The 23,543-nt window shown below is 49.7% G+C and overlaps 1 protein-coding gene across 1 annotated transcript in view; it reads left to right on the top strand.

Moving 5' to 3' along the window:
- LOC119098890 (prisilkin-39-like) overlaps positions 1–23,543 on the top strand; it is a 55,609-nt gene that overhangs the window by 31,270 nt on the left and 796 nt on the right. The window contains exons 6-8 of the mRNA XM_037221938.1: positions 362–499; positions 11,341–11,520; positions 17,528–17,827. Of these exons, the coding sequence (XP_037077833.1) occupies positions 362–499; positions 11,341–11,520; positions 17,528–17,827 (618 nt within the window). The remainder of the gene's footprint in view (positions 1–361; positions 500–11,340; positions 11,521–17,527; positions 17,828–23,543) is intronic.

The following is a 23,543-nucleotide window of genomic DNA, read 5'->3' as shown; positions in this document are numbered from 1 at the left end:
CATCCACTGATGAGAGAAACTGACCTGACAAAGGCGCTGAACCACGTCTTATCACGGTAAAAAGGTGCGTCGTGATTTCAACCTCTGCATGCACCGCTGGGTCGGCACCTCCTCTGACGTCAGCTGGGTGTGTTTCCAGTTGATCGTAGCCTCGCTGGCGGCTCTGGCCTGCGCTGATGGCCCGCGGCAGCAGCCGGCGCCCGCCTCCTACCAGCGGCCGGCGGCCCCGGCACCAGCCTCCTACCACCAGCCGGCGGCACCGCCCTCCCACCAGCAGCCGGCCGGCTACGGCCAGCCCTTCGCCATCCTCAGCGAGGAGAACGTCCACCCGGGCGACGGCACCTACCAGTTCAGCTTCCAGACCGAGAACGGCATCTCACGTAACGAGAACGGCAGCCCCAACGCCGGCTACGGCAAATCCGAGTACGGCCAGCCCACCGGCGGCTACGTCCAGCAGGGCGGCTGGAGCTACAGCGACGACTACGGCCACCCCATCCAGGTGACGTTTGTTGCCGACGAGAACGGCTACCAGCCGTCTAGCGACATCCTGCCGACGCCGGTGCCGACCGAGTACCCGCTGCCGATCGTGCCACAGGTGTACCAGGGCGAGCAGACCTATGGCTCTGCCCCAGCCCCCGCTCCCGCCCGCTACAGCGCCCCGGCTCCTGCTGCCCGGCAGTACAACGCTCCCGCTCCTGCGGGTCCTGCGCCTGCTCCCCGGCAGTACAACGCTCCTGCTCCTGCGCCCGGGCAGTACAGCGCTCCCGCTCCTTCGGCTCCTGCTCCTCGCCAGTACAACGCTCCCGCTCCTGCTCCTGCTCCCAGGCAGTACAGCGCTTCCGCTCCTGCTCCAAGACAGTACAATGCTCCTGCTCCGGCTCCTGCTCGTTACAGTGCTCCTGCCCTCGCTCGCAACTACTAAGGCGGATGGACGGCGAGCGCTAGGCATAGCGTTTACGAGTGTGCGAGGCTGTGAGGCTGCATGAGTGAAATATTTATGCGCCCGTGTTGCTGAGAAATACGGGCGCATGTAAAATAAACTGTTTTCACCGCACTGTTATGATCATCTGTACCTGAGACAATCGATGCCAACGATGTAAATGGCCAACAACATGATGGACCGACGAGGCAACATTTCAACTGAATAGTTCACATCCACAAAAGATCCCTTATCTGGTTGCCAGGAACCCACAGATGATGGATCGACAACGCCGGACTGCTAGTCACGTCGCATGGCTGGCTCCGTTGCGCAGGTTGTACTTGCAAGGCGCTTGTCCGGCGGAGTCGGGTGTCAGAATGGCAGGCCCCGCAGCACGGGTTGTACTCTCAGAGCGCCTGTCCGGCGGTGTCGGGCGTCAGAATGGGAGACCCCGCCGCACACGTTGTACTTGAAGGGCACCTGTCCGGCGGAGTCGGGTGTCAGAATGGTAGGCCCCGCCGCACACATTGTACTTGAAGGGCACCTGTCCGGCGAAGTCGGGCGAGAGGCTCAGTCCGTTGACGGAGAAGTTCACGGTTATGTTGATCTGGCCGCTCGCCTTCTCCAGCGACGCCTTCTCTAGCAAGTCGCTTAAGAGGCGCCACTTGAACGTGCAGCAGCGTCTGGGTCGAGAGGTTTTTGATGCAGATCTTGCGCTTTAGATACTTTGTTGATGATCAAGCGCGTTGGCTTTTTGTCTCTGTGGAGCGTTTCCGTCTTGGGGAAGACGTTAAAGTAGGCCTGCAAATGAACTGGCCCGTCTTGGATGAGATCGGCGGAACCACTTCCCAGGACCTGCCAAAAGCCCTACACGTGGCCCCACGCCGTACACTGCATCGGGGTCTTAAGCTGTCAGCAAACAGATCAAAACACTTCTAATTTATCACACTACAAGTTCTTCAGACGCGGGAGACGCCTGTAGGCCTCCGTTGGGTTCTGTCTGGCGCTGAGGCCGTCGGTCACCGATGTCAGAAGTGGTAGGATTTGGTCGCCGGTTGACAAGGTTGACGCCCTTATACACAATCTTTTTTAGCATAGCTAATGATACGGCAAACTTTTTGCTGCAAACATTGCAAGCTCATGCCTGTTTATTGCTGGACGTTCTGTGGCACCGTGTCGACACCTGTTGCGTGCACCAGGCTGGTGTTTAACCTGTCGCCTTTCTGTACTCCAGCTGACGAGCCCCGGGCCTGAAAGCTTTTCCATCTTTCCAAGTCTTCCTCATGGGACAATGTAAGAGCATGGCAAAGAGGGCATGTACCACCCGTCCAAAGGCAAAGAGGAAGCTTGAAACCCCGGGCCGTGGTCGCAACAAATTTGTAAGTGAAGGTACAGGAGGGAGTAACTGTGACCACACGTATGCAAACGTTCGTGGCAATCACGGGAGTCAAGATGATCTATGAAGTTGTACTAAGTTGTACGTGCCAGAGCCTGACTACTGCAGCGGCTGGACCGCACCGGACTGGCGCTCCGCGTGCCTCTGCCATTGTTCACCATGCTCTTGTCCGCGTGCTTGCACCGTTGTCCTTCGTGTTCTTGGCCACGTGCCTGCGCCGTTGTCCGTGGTGTTATTGGCCACGTGCTCCATGCCGGTGCTCTTCCACCTTCACTCATCGTCAAGGCCGACCAAGCGCGCGTTCAGCCCCTGTGCGATATGCTGTACCGCTAGGCAGCGCTCCTCGTCCGTGCCCCTACGCCAAGCCGGGGACAAAGGATATCCCAGTATTTCTGCCGAGCCCCTTAGCTATCATTACTGAGGAAAGCATCGTTCCTATCCAAATAGTGGAGTCTAATTCAACCAATGTCCCACACAAACTAAAATCCTATCCAACCTGTTGATATTTGCCGAGGCAGATATGCTTCGAGCACGACTACAGCGCGGCGACAAGCAGGTTAACCCACAGTGGTCATCCGATCAGCAGGCGCATCGCGACTAAAATCTATTTTAGTCTTGGGCAACACGAGTAGTTTCATTCTTATATAAGAACGATAAGGTGAAATCAATGCAGATTAAGTATGCATGCCCATACCGATGCACAGCGTTCTAGAATCACCGACTGTGCGTGTTACGAAGCACCCTATGAGGCGTTATTTTTCATTCATTCTCCCCATACTTAATGTGAATTTTTCACTCCTTCCTGCTATCGTCTAACCACACATACCAAACCCATACTTCCCTTTCAGAGGTTCCAAGACATCATCCAAAACCGAGCTCACTTGAAGCCATCAAGCAAAAACAAGGCTAAACAGAACCCGGACACCCATGGCTATATCCTGCCTCACCTACATTTGACTTATGCCTATGCATTTACAAAGCAAGGGCACCAAGTACCTTCAATCCCGAGAGCCTCAGTGACTCCAGCTGCTTGCTTGCGTCAAGTTTGGTTTATTGGTAAAATTCATCACAATCATCAGCTCTGTGCCAAATGCAAGGTTTACATGCATCCCCAATTATTTGGGTCACACTACACAGACAACGCAGCAAAGAAAAGCTTAATACAAACACCACCAAAGCGTGGTAGAGAATTTTACTCCACGTATTTCTTGTACCCGAAGAAACTTGACGACTCAATTACTACTTAATGAAGTATAAAGCTGAATATCGAAATTTGAGCACTCGTTTTCACGGACTTTGGATCAAGCTGATTGATGACAAAAACTGGCCCAACAACTCTACGTCTCTATCTTTATTCAATTACTGTTGCTTTTCTTGGTCTCAGACGGTTGTGATACAACTTCACTTTTTCTTCCTTTCCGATTATCTTTATAAACACCATCTATGGCTTCAAATGTTGACCATTTTCTCTGCAAAATACTCCGTCTGCAAGCTGGCATTTAATTTGTACATGAATTGGATTAATTTCCAAGCCGCCCAAACATGTTTGATATGCACCCGAGAGTGAATAATGCGTGGGAAATTAAGATGAAAAGCAAGTTTCTTGCTTCACATTGTCTCCTTCATTCCCTACAGATTGTTCGGTCTTGGGTACAATCCCCTTCATGTTTGGGCGGCTGGCAAATTAATTCAATTTAGATATAAAGTGTATGCAAGGTTTTGGTCGGAACATTTTGCAGAGAAATTGCAAAACACTTGAAAGGGAATGTTCCACATTTAAACATATTGAGATAAGCATCAGATATGACGGGAAAAGCTTACTTTTGACTATTGGTGAGCTTTCAAGGTTTAAAAGCAGCCCTAAAGAGCAAAATTTCAAAGTTTGAAAAAGGTGCCTCGTTACGTCATTGTTTGATGGCGTCATGGAGTTGGTTTGTGACGACAGCAGTACCTGGCAGCATCTGGTAGCAAGACCTACAGAATACATCGAAACGCACGAAAGCTGACGCCAACCGGCCATTCTCGCCGCGGGCGCTGTGTTGCGTGGCTGATTAATGGACGGCTTGTTTGTGTATTCTTTGTCTTGACATTGGTCGTAAGAGAAGCCTTGGTGGGCTGTTTGACATACATATTGTATTGTCGACTTATCCTTACCTGCAGTGCTGTAATCCTGGCAATGATATCATGCGATGTGCACGGTAGTTACTTACTTGTGAAATTGTAACGCAGTTGCATGCAAAAATCAGTGAATCTGTGCTCGTTGCTGTGAATTGATTGCCAAAACATTGTTAATGTCATGGTGAAGATAGTAGGGTTGAGCTACCATGAATGTTTTTCTTGCTTAGGATTATTCATGCAATTACTAGTTAACCCTGATATAACCGCTATGGTGGAACAGCATTCTTGCTGATGATGGTCATTTAGAGTTGTTAGATCAGTTAATACCAGTCAGTCACAACTTATAACCTGTTATCTCATAGGCTTGACATAGAGTCGCTAACCAATGTGGTACAGTGCATAATGGCACGGGTCAACAGTGCCATCGTGGCACTACCTCAGTGCTGCACTGTGGCATGACATAATGAGCAGTGATATAGTTTTTGTGCTGTCATCCCTGCTGCTTTCACAATAAATTCCATCGTGAAAAGATGGGCCAGACGTGTATTCCTGTATTACCTCTGCATCTGACATATGACTGGCCAAAACCACATGATACAAAATACAAATCCCTTTCAGCAAAGCACACAACCAATACGTGACATCACTTGCTCAGCCTGTTTTGGGAATCCAAAAACATGGATGACAAAAATGCAATCATGTCTCCTGCTTCCACAGTCATGCAACATGCAGCCATCAGGCTGCTTCACTTAAGACACGCTCGGGTGGGGTTCAAATTGACTCCTCCGAAGGTTTTCCCGAAGTGATTTTCGAACGGTGCGGCGTAGCCACGCCAAATTTTGCAAAGCTGTATACAATTGGATAGCGGATTGTCTGACAACAAACATTTAGATGCACCTTGTAAGGTCGCTGACCAATGGCAGGTCAAAATCAGGTCATGGTTTCGGCGAAGGCACGTTCTAGGGAATCGTTCAATCTGATCAAGCAACGGAGTGTTAGACAAAGCCATACATCTCTGAGATACCTTTTTAAGCAACACAACATTTGAATAAACAAATAGCATTAACCTAGGGTCAGGTATGAAGGTCAGACCAAGGTCAAAATCAGCCTAATTTGTTACTCTCAGGCTTGTTCTATGGGCTGGTTTCTGGTGCTCATTTCGAACATATTGGTGAGAGGAACCGCATTGTACGTCTTCCATGGACTTATTATAGGACAGAATAGGTCAGTGACCTAATATGACCCAGGGCAACAATTTTTTTCCAGTAACATACTGCCTAGCGTAATCTTTGTCGATTATGCAAATGCAGAACTCAAATCCCTCTTGGATCAGTTTGATCATCATGACTTTAAAAAGTCGAACAGGGTCACTAACCTTAACTGAGTGTGAAGTTTTGCTTAGATTGGTTGCCTAGATTCTAGGGGCCTTTTGGAGACCAATCTGGAATTTAACCTTTTGACCTTTTCTAACCCGGAGGTCATAGCCTCGGAACTTTAAACTTTGACCTAAGTGAGTTCACGTATAGTTCAACACATCCCGTGAATCTTGCCCCTCTAGCTATCTTCGTTCCCGAGATCTCAGAGGGATCAAAGTGACCCCCTCCGCCCGAGCGAAGGGTATCTAACCGGTCATCCGAGCGCATGTTAAAAGGTTAAACCAGGTCGCTTACCTTAACTGAGCGTGTGAATCTTTTCATAAAACAGTTGTCTAGGTTCTAGTGGCCCTTTGGAGACCAATCTGGAATCTGACCTTGTTCGATCTCATCTGACCTAAATATCATGACCCTATGAACTTTAGACTGTGACCTAAGGGATCTCACGTACAGGTCAAGACACTGTGAATTTGGTGTGTCTAGCTCTCTTACTTCCCGAGATCTCAGGGGGTCAAATTGACCCCCACACGAGCGAAGGGTAGCCAAACGGCTACCCGGGCGCGTGTTAAAAATGCGGTTCACACAGGTAATCACACATGCATAACACCTGCTGACCTTGCAGAATGCTGGAGCCATGACAAGCGCATGTAGTTGTGAGATGGGCGAAATGCAAGGAAGTGATGGAGCTGCCGGTGCACACAAGGCACATGATAAAAATGTGACTAGGTGTTGTCCAAGAAACCAACCACCGTACTTCTCCACCTTTCTCAGCACCCAGCATCTCACGGAAGTTGCAGTGACTAAGACTATATAACAGTGTCAGTGACTATATATGAGGATGGTAACCCACAAGCAATGCTTGCCTGCATATAAGATTCGTTAAAACAGTGGTAGGTGCTTCCATGATAATACAGCACTATATTTTCAGAATTCTTAAGTGAAAGACAATTTTCAAAGGTGCACCACGCAAGCTTATACCAAGCATGTGCATTAATGGTCCACACTGACCTATCCCTTCTGCCTAAATGAATTGCTAATATAATGGCATGCAATGGATTAATTATATGCTGAAATATATCAATAGGTCCCAAATGTTGGCAAGATCATCATGTAGTGGCAAATGGCCTTTGGACACCCCTGCAGCATGGGTGCTTGCGTTTCTTTCAGTTTGACGGCGTCAGTACCCTGTCATATTCAAACGCAAGCCTAAAGATAGAGGTAGGTATCAAACTATAGCATTTTATTGGGAGTCAATATATTTAAAGAATATCAAAACAGTGGTCTCTCTTAGAAGTATGAACCTTGCACGCACACTCCCCATCACATCAAGGTCAAAACAAGCCACTGCCACACACCTCCAGTGATCACACACATTTCAAACGCCTGATTTATACTCATGTCATGATTTATACAATGTCAATGAAGTCTAATCCCACACTTGCACAACCCGCGGGACTATCAAATTGCTGATTTTCTCGCAATATCCGCGCAGGTTTTCGGTTGTAACACCGTGTTACGCCGTGAGTTCCCTTCAAAACAAAGTCTCAACAGGGGTTCATGGCTGTATAAGAGCTATCAAGAGGTTGCACTTGAAGGGCGCAATTCTTTTGTTCCAGATTTAAACTTGTCCCACAAGATGTGACGAATATTTAGCCATATATATACATACATATATATATATATATATATATATATATATATATATATATATATATACATATATATATATATAAAATTACTGTAATATTTCCCAAAATTTGATACGCCTGGCTGACCCATAAACCCGTACAAGGCTCTTTGCTTCGGTGAACGAGCTGTCTGTAAGAAATACGTTAGTAGAAGAAAAAAACGTCAGCGCGAGAGAAACGCGGATTTGTCGTCGCGTCTTGTTTGCTTTGTAACATTTGGGAGAGTGCCGTTTTTCGGGGCTGTACTTTCTTTGCGGACAGTGGCATTCTCTTTTTATAACATTGAACCAGGGCCTAGAACTAAGGAAAAATGCCCCGTTTGCGACGAGTGTCGCACAACCTCAAAGTGCTCACGCTTACGTTCGCGACACGCATTCAGCAGCGAAATCTTTCTAACAGTCAATCACCTTCCGCAGATTGCATCATACGTGCCACATCATCGCTCTTGCAAATGTATCAGCGGCCATGCTGTTTTGACCATGAGCAGAAAACCGCCTATAATATAACAGCAATCTTATGGCGTTTCTATGACGACATGAATGCCAAGGTGATTTTAAAGTAGTCTCCCCAAAAAACTTTTCACACTTTTCCGGGAGTACAACTCGGGGACAGAGGATTTTGGGTCTTAAAAAGGGCATGGCCGTGAACTGCATCAAAAGCTCCTCAACACGTCTATTTCAGTTCAAAACCCCATGTAAAGGTGGAACGTTGCCTTTAAGGACAGCAGACACAACAGTTTGAACAGATCAGATCTTGATTTTGATCAGGTCTTGAGTTTGGTCTTTTTTTGGTTTGGTTTGGTCTTTTTTATCAGATCTTGATTTTGATCAACAGATCTTGAGTTTGGTACTCTAATACGAATATGACACCGCAGCTGTTGTGGCGCATTCGAATGTTGTGAAAAAAAGAGTAAAACTGTTGATTTCCAATGGCTTTGTCGGATGAAATATGTCTGCACTTTCCTGGAACTGTATATCATCTGTGTCCATGCACACCGTAATGAGCTAAGAAGACTTCCCATGACTTGAAATATTCAGATTTCTTTACGCTTTGCTAGTGCAAAGTCATAAGTGGATGCAGGTTATTTAAAAAGACCAAGCCTTTGTCTTGCCCAGATGAGGATCAAAGCGTGAAATACCCGTACCTTTTATTTGTCCGCTGTTTCAAATTCAACATCTTCCTTTTGACTTGTACCCAGAAACTGGCACCACAGCACCTAATAAGATGACGCTGAGATGACATGCTATAGAAGCATTTTATACACATGCGTGAAATCGCGAAATACTGGCCAAATCTAGATTACCCTTCATCTAACGTTTGCGGGTGAACGCCGTGTTAGATCTGTCGAACAGCCGGCTTTTGCTGGTGAGATCACTAGCTGGCTAGGGCGGGCCGGGATACTGAGGGCATTTTGCAAGAAAGTGACCTTTCTGAACCGTACCCACCGTCTTACAGTCGGAGCCAGGCGGACCTCTGCAGCTGGAGAATGCGGACATCACATACCGTGTCCCCTGACAGGGTGTCAGGCCGTGTGACACCGATCAGAAGAGCTCAGAGCCCTTCTGCCCGTTCGGTCGAGAGTTACGTATAGCCCGAACACTACACGGCTTAGGGTTCGGGCTCAAGTAAATATACTTTCACACGATAGCCTTCCTATTGAATACGGACACCAATGAAAAGCAAATTTGCAGTCGCCAACAGGGCCAGAAGTAGTTGAGAACCGACCGCATCGTTATCTTCAATATTTTGTTGACCTTTCATTCATTGACCATTTTATCATACGTTAACGGAGCATTGCTGCGCAGTCGAAATTTATCGCATCATCGCGTAGCTCTTTGTCCATCCGCCGTTGTTCGTGCGGTGGCTAACGCATCACAATAGGGGATATCCACATGCCATGACACACCGCGACCACAAACGACGGCGTTAGCGGGCGTGAGCCGGCGACCGCAGCCGTGCCAGTGAGTGCTCATGCCATGCCGTGCTATGCTCCATCTTCTCAAGAGCAGGAAAACTTGCAAAAGTGCCGGCCACTGTTTAATGGCAACATATTCATGCATCATCACGCTCGGCTCTGCCTGCCATTGCGCTACGTTTTCCGAACACAGTGACATCTAGGTGTCTACCCTGCCCGGAAGTGATGAACACGACAGGGGAAGCTTTGGAGCGCGTACGGCCGCCACGGAGCGGGATGTGAGGCCAGTGTGTCGTGTGCACGGCAGATGGCGGTCGGCCTTAATGGGATTACGAGCCAATCCAATACCCAAGGATAGCCTGCTAAGGGCTCACGCACAGTCAGCTTTTTCATGGCAGCACAAAGTGCAAGCAATTCGCCATGCCCTCACAGCTCGCGTAACTGGCGTGTTTTCCTGCCTGTATTTGGCATCCATATCTGGTTAAAAGTTGTGAAGAACTGATCAAGTGCTTCATCGGATTCCTCCATGTGATGCTTGTGGGCACTCTTAGGCCACGCCATGGTGGTGTGGTTAAAATATCACGGGCAACGAGTCGTATTTGCATAATTGTTTCGAACATTCTTCAAGATCTCCAACAGCCTTTCAGTATCAGTAGCAACATAACGGGCCTCCGACATCGGCCGCCTGTCTGTAAATCATCGGCTGGTGCTCGCTTCCACCACGGTGCCGCTCCGACGCCGACCTGAAGGTGACGAGGTCTAGCACGTCAGCCTGCTGCCCACCCCAGCGAACCAATCAACCTGCTTCCTTCTGCTTCCTTCTAACCTGTTTCCTCCTGCTTCCAAGCTGAACCTGTCTCTGTGCATGGTCCGTGCTGCCGTCCGCGCCCCCTCGGAAGCAGTGCCGGGCTCACGTGGAATCGGTGGACCGGCGGCCGGTTGTGGTCGGGTCGCCTGGCTGGACGGGGGCGCCCACTGCAGAGGTCGTTGCGTCAAGTGGGGCAGCGCCGCCGGAGGCAGCGTGACGGCCAACCGCGTCGCTCTCCCACGGCAGAATAAAAGCCCGCCCGCACAGACACCAGACACCAGTCACTCGCCAGCAGTGGTGTCCACCTCACAACGCCACGGCTAACATGAAGCTGGTGAGTACGGCCAGGGAGATCGGTGCTTCATATGTGGGCTGCCTTTCGTATTCCAGCGGCGTCTGTACTGTCAGTTAGGGCATTAGTGTGCGCCTAGCAAAGATAGGCCCATTGGCCAGTGTCCGTTTCTTTACGCGGCCAGCTTAGTCGAATATTCTTCAGTCCTAGTCTCGTTGTTTTTTTTTTCTCGTTCTAATCAGTCTTAGCGGACGGGTATGGAGTCATTTTGGCGAACGACAGGGCTATCACGACCAGCTACAATTTGGCAGCGTGAATAATAAGCGCGTGCTTCGAAACCCAGCACCATGGCATGATGTCCCAAAGGCCAAAAGAGATCAAGCTAGACGTGCGGACGTCAGGCTACAATTTCAGCGGTCCTTGAATCAGCGTAAAACGCCATGTCGCCAGTCAATGTGCTGTCAGATGCTACACACATTCCATAGCTATCCCTTAATCCCTGCAGCCACGGGTGGAGATCGATGACAAAAGCTGACCTGACAAAGGTGCTAAATTGCATCTTATCATGGTAAAATAATGCGTCGCAACCTCAACCCTTGCCTGCACCGCTGGTATAGCAACCCCTCTGACGTCAGCTGGGCGTTTTTCCAGTTGATCGTAGCCTCGCTGGCGGCTCTGGCCTGCGCTGATGGCCCGCGGCCGCAGCCGGCGCCCGCCTCCTACCAGCGGCCGGCGGCCCCGGCACCAGCCTCCTACCACCAGCCGGCGGCACCGGCCTCCCACCAGCAGCTGGCCGGCTACGGCCAGCCCTTCGCCATCCTCAGCGAGGAGAACGTCCACCCGGGCGACGGCACCTACCAGTTCGGCTTCCAGACCGAGAACGGCATCTCACGTAACGAGAACGGCAGCCCCAAGGCCGGCTACGGCAAATCCGAGTACGGCCAGCCCACCGGCGGCTACGTCCAGCAGGGCGGCTGGAGCTACAGCGACGACTACGGCAACCCCATCCAGGTGACGTTTGTTGCCGACGAGAACGGCTACCAGCCGTCCAGCGACATCCTGCCGACGCCGGTGCCGACCGAGTACCCGCTGCCGATCGTGCCGCAGGTGTACCAGGGCGAGCAGAGCTATGGCTCCGCCCCAGCCCCCGCTCCCGCCCGCTACAGCGCCCCGGCTCCTGCTGCCCGGCAGTACAACGCTCCCGCTCCTGCGGGTCCTGCGCCTGCTCCCCGGCAGTACAACGCTCCCGCTCCTGCTCCTGCTCCCAGGCAGTACAGCGCTCCCGCTCCTGCCCCCAGACAGTACGATGTTCCTGCTTCGGCACCTGATCGTTACGGTGTTCCTGCCCCCGCCCGCAACTACTAAGATGGATGGACGGCGAGTGCTATGAATAGCGCAGCCGGGTGTGCGAGGCTGTGAAGCTGCATGAGTGATGTATTTATGCGTCTGTACTGCTAAGAAATACAGGCGCATGTAAAATAGGCTGCTTTCATAGCACCTTGTCATCATTTGTGGCTGAGACAAACGATGCCAACGATGTAAATGGCCAGCGAAATGATGGGCCGACGAGGCAACCTTTCAACTGAATGGTTCACATCCCCACCAGATCGCTGACCTGGCTGCCAGGAACCCAACCCACAACACACGTCGCACGGCATAGTTCAGAGTGCCGTGAAACGTCCCTGATCTTTTCAAAGGTAGTGCTTAAACCCTCGCTTTGGAAGCGCTGCTTAATTTGATTGTATTCTTGTGAAGAGAATATCCGCTGTAACTGAAGGCTTTCGCATCCAGGTATTGTCCATACATTTGCGCAAAAAGCTTATTTTAGAACGAGCGTCTGAGCAACACTGCAGGGCACGAGTGTTGCTCAGACGTTCCAGCACCGAGTTCAAGCACGCAGTGCCATAATGTGTTGTAGTCGCGGTCTCGTCCTGTCCAAGCCTTCTCCACGGGATAATGTATGGACAGGGCACAGGAGGCACAGGGCACCACCCGCCAAAGACAAAGAGGAAGCTTGGAGCCCCGCGCAGTGGTCACCACAAATTTGTAAGTGTAGGTAAAGGACGGAACAAATGTGACCGCATGTATGCCAGTGTTCGTGACAATGAGCGAGATCAAGTTAATCTGTGAAGTTGTATGTGCCAGAGCGTGGCCACTGCAGCGGCTGGACCGCACAGAACTGACGTGCCGGCGCCGTTGTCCGTCGCGCCCTTGTCCGCGTGCCTGCGCCGTTGTCCGCCATGCTCTTGCCCGCGTGCCTGCGCCGTTGTCCGTCGTGCTCCTGTCCGTGTGCCTGCGCCGTTGTCCGTCGCGCTCTTGTCCGCGTGCCTGAACCGTTGCCCATCATGTTATTGGTCATGTGCCCCATACCGGCAGTCTTCCACGCTCACCCGTCGCTACGGCCGACCAACCGCACGTTCAGCCCCTTTGCGGTATGCTGTACCGCTAAGCAACGCTCTTCGTCCGTGCCCCTGCGCCAAGCCGGGGACGGAGGATACCCCAGCATTTCCACGGATCCCCTTAGCTATTATTATCGAGGAAAGCAGCGTTTCTATCCAAATAGTGAGTTGTAATTCAACCAATGTCCCACACAGACTAAAATCCTATCCAGCCTGCTGGTAGTTGCCGAGGCAGATATGCTTCGAGCACGACTACGACGCGGCGACAAGCGTAGTAACCCGCAGGTGACCTGCGCTCTAATTCAAAGGTATCAGATGCAGGAACTGTCTATATAACGACATAAAAAGCTTACTTTAGCATTCACTCAGCAGGCCAAGTGAAAGCGGCTCCGGTTTATAGCTAACTACCGTGGGAGGATTCTTGAGTGGGACAGAAAACTACCTCCGCACTCGGCGGGGCAGGGACTTTGAAACATCCCAATGACATGACCGATACCAAATATGGATTCACCTAACCAACCCTGAAATCTGGATTTCCCGCTGAACTTATGCCAATTCCACTTCACGGGCGGACGAAAAGCCACAAAACATGTAGCGAAATGGATGCGATGTGATAGGGCTAGAGCGGAGCTAGAACACTTGGGAGTGAGTGGGGGCGTCAGGGAGAATGTGGTGCGATGGGTGGGAGGTGGGCGGCATCTGATCATTTGAAGAGGTAATATGTGCGTGGAAGATAGCGTTGCAACGGAGTGTGTGCTGCACAACAATGGTTTTGTGCGAGATTTTCCATGTCTTCTTTCATTGCTTCTTAGGGGGCTCTTTGTCCTTGCGAGAAGATTGGAGGGGACACACAGTTCTGTGACGCTTTGTTTTACTGTATAATGTTTTTGCAACATTCTGCAAATTTTTCAACATCTCAAAATCATGCTATGCGAGCGCTTGTACGCTTGGAGACCACCGAAGATGGTTTAAGGGTGTTAGTCTGCTTTGTTGAAACCAAATATTACTAAGACTTGCCACAACAAGGTATCTTCCAATGGCGGCAAGATAGGATTTAAGGTGTCGCTTCTCTCCAGCTCTTTAGTATGTCAGAATGGAATTCAATAACGTTAACACCACGCGCCCGAAGCATTATAACTGGTGCCGTGGTCAACCGCACAGGTCACATGTGCCATCTTGCATTTGCACAACCGAGGTACATAGCAATGCAGACGGCCGTGGCGCCTGTAAACTTCCGTGGGACGATTGAACCACTAGCTCAAGATGCGTAGAAAATGCACAGAGAGGGGAGTTGGTGTTCTCTTTTCCATGCAATATTCTAGTCAAATTAATCCGCGAGTATACGGGAGTATGCCCATTTGAGCCAAAACCAACTCGAGCGCTCCAGCAGGTATACACGCATGGGTGAGCTGACATGGATCACCACTGGTGGCAATAGATATCATCCTCCCCAAAATTTAGCCATTTTCGTTAACATATGAAAAAATGTCGACAGCAGGTCTAAGAAATCCTAGATTTAGCAGACTTAAGTATTTTGTAAACTGAAAAAGTTATCCCCATGGGACAATATAAGAGCAGGGCAAAGGGGGCATGTGCCACCAGCCCAAAGACAAGGGGGAAGCTTGTAATCCCGCGCAGTGGTCACCACAAATTTGTAAACACCACTAATTTGTAAAGTGCAGGTACAGGAAGGAGTAACTGTGACCACACGTATGCAGATGTTCGTGACAATCGCGGAAGTCAAGTTTATCTATGAAGTTGTACGTGCCAGAGCCTGACTACTGCAGCGGCTGGACCCCACCGGACTGGCGCTCCGCGTGCCTGTGCCATCATTCGCCTTGCTCTCGCCTTGCTCTTGTCCGTGTGCCTGCGCCATTGTCCGTCTTGCTCTTGTCCGCGTGCCTGCGCCGTTGTCCGTCGTGTTATTGGCCATGTGCTCCATGCCGGCGCTCTTCAACGCTCACTCGTCGTCACGGCCGACGAGGCGCACGTTCAGCCCTCCGTGCCATATGCTGTGCCGCCAAGCAGCGCTCCTTGCTCGTGCTCCTGGGCCAAGTCAGCAACAGCAGATACCCCAGCGTTCCCCGGATCCCCTATTACCATAAAAGGAAACACCGTTTCTATCCTGATGGCGGATTCTAACTCAACCAATGTCCCTCACCAACTAAGATTCTACCGAACCTGGCAGCAGTTGCCAAGGCAGATATGCTTCGAGCAAGACTACGGCGCAGCGGCAAGCAGGGTAACCTGCACCGGCCAACCAATCAACAGTGGCATCGCAACTTCACGCTAGTTTAATCTTCGATAATACGGATAGTCTCACTAGTATTGAAATCCTGCAGGGTGAAAATAAAGTATATGTTAAGTATACATGTTCAAATGTATACATACATATATACACGCACACGCACACACACACACACACACACACACACACACACACACACACACACACACACACACACACACACACACACACACACACACACATATATATATATATATATATATATATATATATATATATATATATATATATATATATATGTATTTTGGGGAAACTGACGGATATTGATATGATAATCCGTCGTTCTCATTTAATTTGAATCGCGACTACGCTTCCCATTGGGACACGCTGTTCTCAGTGCATGCTTTGGCACGCGAAACAAACGTCTTCAATTAATTGTCTGGGCAGTGTTCCCCAAAGCGTCAAAAACTTCACGATTACTCCCCTGTTACGACCGTATAGTAAGACATAATGTTTCTGCATTCCTGTTTTGCCTCAAAAGCGTTAAATAAGATGGAAAAACTTAACAACCCGATTTTTTATGAAACAACACGAAGGTTATGATTTTTACATATAAATATATATGTATATATATATATATATATATATATATATATGTAGTTCATATATATGTATAGATATAGATATAGATATATATATATATATATATATATATATATATATATATATATATATATATATAGTTAGAACGCGACCCTGCTAGAGTGTGTGATTTACATTGCCTAGATAAGGAGTTATGCGTTGTAATTCTGCATTCCTACTGTAATAACACGGAATATTGACTTTAAAATGGTTTATTATATTAACAATCCAATCGCTTGGTTTTGTTTTGGCTTCGGGTCTCAAAATCAAAATGAAATCGAAGCACCCGAAGCACATATCCAAATCAACTTAACGCGATGAGTTTCATCCTCATGGCTCGGTCGAGGTTCAGCTATATATGTATACATATACACGTAATATATGAATGATCTATGGAAAATACCAACGCCAGGAAGAAACAAATAGACCTGAAAATATCGGTGAACGATAACGTGGTTAACACTAAGCGAGTAAAACGTGTACAATGGTATGGCATCTTAGCTAAGTTTGGCAACGAACTGTTCATGAAACGTGCCTCGCAACTTGCTCATTCACCTACTTCCCGACTCACTTTGCGCTTGACCTATTGCATCATTATTCAGACACCGGACGAAGCAATGCTCTCCGAAACTATGACATTCCTTGGCATGTTTTGTATTTCTGGAACTGTTTTGAGCCTTCAGTCAACGCGTCTCATTCAAACTAATTTTGTCACTGATTTAAAGCCAGGTCAAAACTCGGTAGATGTAGTCACCAAACACGCCGCAAGAGCCAATCTAATTATATTTGTGATCCTGATTGTCTAGGTCAGATCATCTGTCTGTCTAACCATATATGTGATACCGTGAGCATGTCGGAGCCTAACATGCCGATGCCGTAAAACTTTGTAATGTACTTGAGAAACACTAGAGAACTCTTGGTCGTAGAACCAAAACAGGCCACCCGCATGGGCGCCCGTCAGTCCGCCGTCCATCTCATCGAACCGGTCGCTCCACAAACACTGACACCGGCTCCAAATTGCAGGACAACAGCACACTCTTCAAGACGGCCCACCGACCGAAACATCCCCGCGGTCCTTTCTGTGCGTGGTCCGTGCCGCCGTCCCCCGGAAGCGGCGTCGGGTCGGGCCGGCTCACGTGAGCTCGGTGGACTATTTGAGTGGTTGTGGTCGTGCCGTCTGGCTGGACGGGGGCGCCAACTGCAGAGGGCGTTGCGTCAGGTGAGGCAGCGCCGCCGGCGGCAGCGTGACGGCCAACCGCGTCGCCCTCCCACGGCCAAATAAAAGCCCGGCCGCACAGACACCAGGCATCAGTCACTCCCCAGCAGTAGTGTCCATCTCACAACGCCACGGCAAACATGAAGCTGGTGAGTGCGGCCAGAGAGATCGGTGCTTCACATGAGGGTTGACAATCATATTCCAGCGGCGTCTGTACTGTCAGTAAAAGTGCCAGCACACGCCGAGCAAAGACAGGCTATTGGCCGGCGTCCGTTGGCCCTTGGCCCTTGCCTTCTCAACCCTTGCCTGCATTGCTGGGTCGGCACCCCCTCTGACATCAGCTGGGTGTGTTTCCAGCTGATCGTAGCCTCGCTGGCGGCTCTGGCCTCCGCTGATGGCCCGCGGCCGCAGCCGGCACCCGCCTCCTACCAGCGACCGGCGGCCCCGGCACCAGCCTCCTACCAGCAGCCGGCGGCACAGGCCTCCTACCAGCAGCCGGCCGGCTATGGCCAGCCCTTCGCCATCCTCAGCGAGGAGAATGTCCACCCGGGCGACGGCACCTACCAGTTCGGCTTCCAGACCGAGAACGGCATCTCACGTAACGAGAACGGCAGCCCCAAGGCCGGCTACGGCAAATCCGAGTACGGCCAGCCCACCGGCGGCTACGTCCAGCAGGGCGGCTGGAGCTACAGCGACGGCTACGGCCACCCCATCCAGGTGACGTTTGTTGCCGACGAGAACGGCTACCAGCCGTCCAGCGACATCCTGCCAACGCCGGTGCCGACCGAGTACCCGCTGCCGATCGTACCGCAGGTGTATCAGGGCGAGCAGAGCTATGGTTCTGCCCCAGCTTCCACTCCCGCCCGCTACAGCGCCCCGGCTCCTGCTGCCCGGCAGTACAACGCTCCCGCTCCTGCGGCTCCTGCTCCTGCTCCTCGGCAGTACAACGCTCCCGCTCCTGTTCCTGCTCCCAGGCAGTACAGCGCTCCCGCTCCTGCTCCTGTCCCCAGGCAGTACGGCGCAGGCGCTCCTGCCCCCAGGCAGTACAATGCTCCTGCTCCGGCCCCTGCTCGTTACAGTGCTCCTGCCCCAGCCCGAAATTACTAAGAAGGATGGACGGCGAGCGCTAGGAGGGTCGCACACGAGCGTGCGAAGCTGTGAGGCTTCGTGAGGGATATATGTACGCGCCGGTACTGCTGGAAAATACAGACACATGCAAAATGGACTGCGTTCATGTCACCCTTGTAATAATTTGTGGCTGAGGCAAATAATGTCGACGATGCAAATGGTCATCAAAACCATGTGCTGACGAGACAACTTTTCCATTGAATAATTCGCATTCTGACCACATCCATAATCCGGCAGCCTAGAATCCACAGACGATGGATCCACAAACCCGGGCCGACGCTGTCTTAACTGGAACAGCAACTGGACTTTGAAGAGTGGATAGAACGCCTGACATAAAGTATTGGCACGGGTGTGAGGATGGAGTGATGTCTGGCATCATCCTCGATGGATCATCTTTAGCGGTCAGACTTCTCATCACCTGCAGCGTGAGGACGCCCGTCCAGTGAAACCATGGACCCGGTCCACAGGGTTTGTTTTATACCGTTGCCGTGCTCGACACCTCCATGCCCATTGCCTGGACGACAGGGTTCTCGATCCGCTCATATCGCCAGTGTGATCTTCCAGTGTAACGTCATATTCACGGGCATGCTGTCAGGTTTAAGAGGAGTCCAACGATTGGGTTTGACTTCGTCTGGAGACCATACCGCTCCGAGCTTGCGACACTATCTGCATCTGAATGCAGTTTGGACCTCTCCGCACTGGCAGAACGTGCTTTTTTCACCTGACGTCGGATAAAGTTTTTTATAACTACTTAGGGCACTTGCCTTTGTTAAGGCGTCATTCCTCAGCACTACAAACGCACCAAACCCTCTAAAACTAGTTGTGGATATAGTAGCAACTTTGCATCTGAGCACACAGAGCAGCAGAGTGATGAATATAATCAGTCGTAAAATTCATGTCATTCCCCCGAAGAAACGCTGGAGATATTGCCAACTTCGGTTGGAGCGTCGAAGCCTTCACTTTGCTGCTCCTGCTGCTGCCGTCTAAACAGCAGCAGGAGCTTCCGAGGTGCTCGGGGATGTAGTGACCTTGTACTTCCGAGGCGCTCGGGGATGTAGTGACCTGCTGCTGCCGTCTCAACAGCAGCAGGTACTTCCGAGGAGCTCGGGGACGTAGTGACATTGTACTTCCGAGGCGCTCGGGGATGTAGTGACCTTGTACTTCCGAGGCGCTCGGGGATGTAGTGACCTTGTACTTCCGAGGCGCTCGGGGATGTAGTGACCTGCTGCTGCCGTCTCAACAGCAGCAGGTACTTCCGAGACGATCAGAAATGTAGTGACCTGCTGCTACGGTTTCAACAGCAGCAAGTACTTCAGAGGCTCTGCGGGACGCGGAGATCTGCAGCTGCACCATTAAAAGCAAGACATGCAGCGTTGCACGCCGCAGCTGCAACAGCCGCAAAGCAGGCCTTTGGCGTGCAGACTGCTGCCAGTCTTAGGAGGAAATCGCATGATCTAGCCGTTGCACCAGCAAGCAGATGAACATCGAAGACAAGGAAGGGGAGTTAGATGTACATAGTGATGATGCCTTTAAAAAGTGGTGGGGTAATGTGACGGGTGCTGTCTGGTTGTACTGCATTCAAACTCTTTCTGGATATTGTGACATGGCACATCGGAGGTTTTCTACTCTTTTGATATTTAACATCTGATTTGACGTTAAATTAGATCTTGTAGCCCAAAAATAAGTCCAGAAATGGACTCGTAATAGAGATACACCCGATAAAGATATGTCATACGGCCATCTATGTCATCCAGATGAACATGAGAAAATTGGTTATCATTCAAGATAGCGATGGCCACCACCTTGAATTCTGAGAAGTGCTAAGGTTGCACAAATAGCAACCAAGCTTGCTCGTTGTCGAGGACATATTTCCGCGAAAAAGTAGCATTGCAGGGTAAACATTGCAGGGTCAACCTTTTGCCAGCTTGAATAATGGTGATACAGAAAGTTTGGGCAAAGAAGGGCTAAACAAGCTGCTCTGTTTATTCGTGATCCAGTTGAAGGAGACAGACGGTGGTGGGTACGACAACAGCTCAATGTATTCTTCGGTCTCAGTGCTTGGCCGTTATGCTAACGATATGGGCATAACGGCCAAGGAGATATTGAAAAAGACAGCCAAGGCCTGGGCCTGATCGGCCTGAAGGGCCCAAGGCCTGAACGATTACCAAGGCCTGAAAGATGTGAAGAAAGCCAGGGTTGAGCTCCTCGAGTCGACAGCAAAGGGCAACCGCCAGAACCAAGAGCTTGCAATCAGCAAAGAGGAAGAGAAGATGCTATATGCCGCAGGCCAGCTTGGGTGCTGCGGCCTCGAGACTCTTCAACGCACGTTCTGGCGGCACCTGACAGTGCTGTTCGGACACAGGGCTGTGGTGGGAGCCGCCAGCTGAAATGGGACGATGTCCAACTGAAGACCGACTCAACAGGTGACCACAGTTTTAATTTAACGAGCGGCCCACCAAGGCCTGTGACGAGGGATCTGTCTCAGGTAGTCGGGCTTTGAAGCTAAAAGCCTTTGCTGACAAAGCATTGAAGATACCCAAAAATGCACAGTTCAGACATATGAGTTGTTCGTGGCTCGCCGCCCAGCCAAGATGCTCCAGATCGGCAACCTTTTCTTCCTGACATTAAATCACTGCTGGTGCCCTGATGACGCCACAGAAACCCAGTGGTACAAAAAAGTCGCTGATGGGAAAGAACAAAATAGCAGGCATGCTCAAGACGGCATGTGAAAACGCGTGGATCCTGGGCAGGAGAACAAACCATTTGGCCCGCAAGACCTGCGAGAAGAGGACATTGGACACAGGTTGCCCAAGACATACGTAGCCCAGTTGACAGGTCAAAAGTCTTTGACGAGCCTGGAATGCTATGCAGTGACTGATATCAACATCCAGAGGACCCTCTGTACTGGTGTAACGAATGGGTCTCGGTTCAGTGGGGCCACAAAGAATAGAATGTCATCGATGTCAACAACAGAGGTAGCAGCGAAAGCGGCAATTATTTTTGACATCACTAACTGTCAGAACGTCAGAGCGTCAAGCAGCTAAATGAAGCAAAACATGGGAAATTTTGTTTATATGCATAAAAAATAATATTCAACTCTGGAGCAAAATGCAAGTTATATTTAACTGCACTCTATGCTATTGTTTGCATTGCTTGTCGCACTTGATCGCTAATTGGCGAGATATTTGATCCGAGGAAAACGGTGTATCTATATAATCTATTGCGGTTATCTCCGTTCAGGAACTTGTGTCAAAAATCGATAAAATGTAAATACCCGGCGGGCCGAAACCTTTGTCCCATTGACCTAACAGTTTTAATTGTAACAGTTTTAATTGTTTAATTGTTAATTGTCCCATTGACCTAACATCTCAGACATCCGAGAACCTTTTACCGCACGCTCGCGCTGACATTAAAGACATCCCCCCCCCCCCCCATGTGGTAAAGACTGAGTTACTGGCGCACGGAGTCGACGTCCGCGTGCATGCGAACCATCGTGTTGTTAGCTTAGTGTTGTCTCACAATGCGCTCATTTCCCGTCGCCTGTACGGAGAGACGCGTGGGAGATTCTGAGCCGAGGTCGACAGCGCATGGCGCAAATGAAACGTAGCCCCTTTTTCTGACACGGCTGCCAAACCTTTCCAAGTCCATAACTATCTTTTTGGATTATGGGGTTCCAACTACGCACTTTTACATTCAAATGAAAAAAGCTTCAAAATCGCGAAGGAAAATTGTTTTGCATGCATTACAAATGTTCATAAGACCACAATAAGCGTCTTGCGTGAAATGACTCCAGCCAAGGCCTATACGTAGTTTGGAAGGTTTTGAACCAGTTTGACACCTATATTTGTACGGTTCTCTTTCATAGTAATGAAAAATTGCCGCCGAACGTAGCCATTTAATCACAAACCAAGAAAATACCAGAGACTGTCACTCCGAAACCGCTCATTTGAGAAACCTGAGAATATCACGGGCGTCTTCAGCGCCACTGACATCTCCTGTGGCATATTTTTGGCAACATTCGAGAGATGAGGGTGTAAAATTGACCCTTTGACCTGTCGAGTTGTTGAGGAATGCCCCGCTTTCCAACTCATTCAGAGAGACGCGACGAGCAAAATAAACAAGAGGGTTAAAGGTATCGTCGACGGCATTTACCAAAAAGGCTACACAGGACAGATCCAGCGCAGGTTCATGGTGGCGAACCAGCCGAGACCTGGTCAGCTGCAGGGCAACCCAAGTCCACAAGTGACATTTCTCTGCGACTTGTCTGCCTCACAAATGAGTGTCCACAGAAAAACAAGGCGGGCAATCTACAGAGGCCGACGGAGTCAGGAGGGCTGTGGAAAGGGGTGTGTGCTATGCAGGCGCGTGTATGTACATGTATATATATATATATATATATATATATATATATATATTTATTTATTTATATATATATATATTTATATATATATATTATATATACGAATATCTGCATCCATATTCAAGAACAACCATCTCACTCAGTATACGCATCACGATGCACGTCCAGAACGTCTGCCCAAGAACGCAAACGGAATCCAACTATGACCAGCGACCTAACCGGCAACAAACTGCAGATAGCGCCACTGTGGTAGGCAGTTGCCACGGCATGAGACGGCAATATGTGATGGAAGCCGTATACATGCGAGACATGGACCTATCTATCAAGAGACAGCTCAGCCCGCGGGGAACCCTAGCCCTATACGAAGGAATTCCTATCCGTTGGCCCACGGATAGGAATTAAGATGCAACTGAATTAAGACAGTCCAACTGAAACCACTTAATGGGAGACAGGTTAGCTCTTTAGAATTGGCTTCCGTGAGCTTTAGCTTTAAGATAGTTTCTAATACCTTGCTGGTACCGCGCTTTCGTGAAAAAAGAAGAAAAAGCACGCTGGTGTTTTATATTTTTCCGCCAAGTTTCGGTAATAGATTAGACTATTTGTTAGATTTTTTGGTAAGTTCATCAATTATTCACAACCCATGGTGGGTGTTACCTGTTAATATTGTGTGTGATTACTGTGATTTCAAGCTAATGTCTTGCGTGTTGAGGACGTCAAAAGTTTAACGAACATCGGCGGGATTTAAAAGGGGACAGAAATGTGGTTCGCCTGAGAATGTGCTCGCAATGAGTTTTGCTTCAGGACTTACAAGCACAGTCCAGAGAGCAAGAACTTAATGCGTAAGATTGAAAGTACATCGCGGAGGACCACAACAACGAAATCGCTGTTATTTTCAACGGCGCTGTTATTTTCGCGAAACCCCCTTTGATGTCTGCAAAGCCTACATACAACACGTTTCGTGAGAGCAAAATCGACGCTGATTGAACTATCAAACGCAAACATCACCACACACGCACAGGAGCCACGGTCATTTTTCATTAT

The sequence above is a fragment of the Pollicipes pollicipes genome, unplaced genomic scaffold (assembly GCF_011947565.3).
Source record: "Pollicipes pollicipes isolate AB1234 unplaced genomic scaffold, Ppol_2.1 Scaffold_2555;HRSCAF=2994_pilon_pilon_pilon, whole genome shotgun sequence".
In the NCBI taxonomy this organism is placed as follows: domain Eukaryota; kingdom Metazoa; phylum Arthropoda; class Thecostraca; order Pollicipedomorpha; family Pollicipedidae; genus Pollicipes; species Pollicipes pollicipes.
This window is presented reverse-complemented; position numbering and strand designations above follow the sequence as displayed.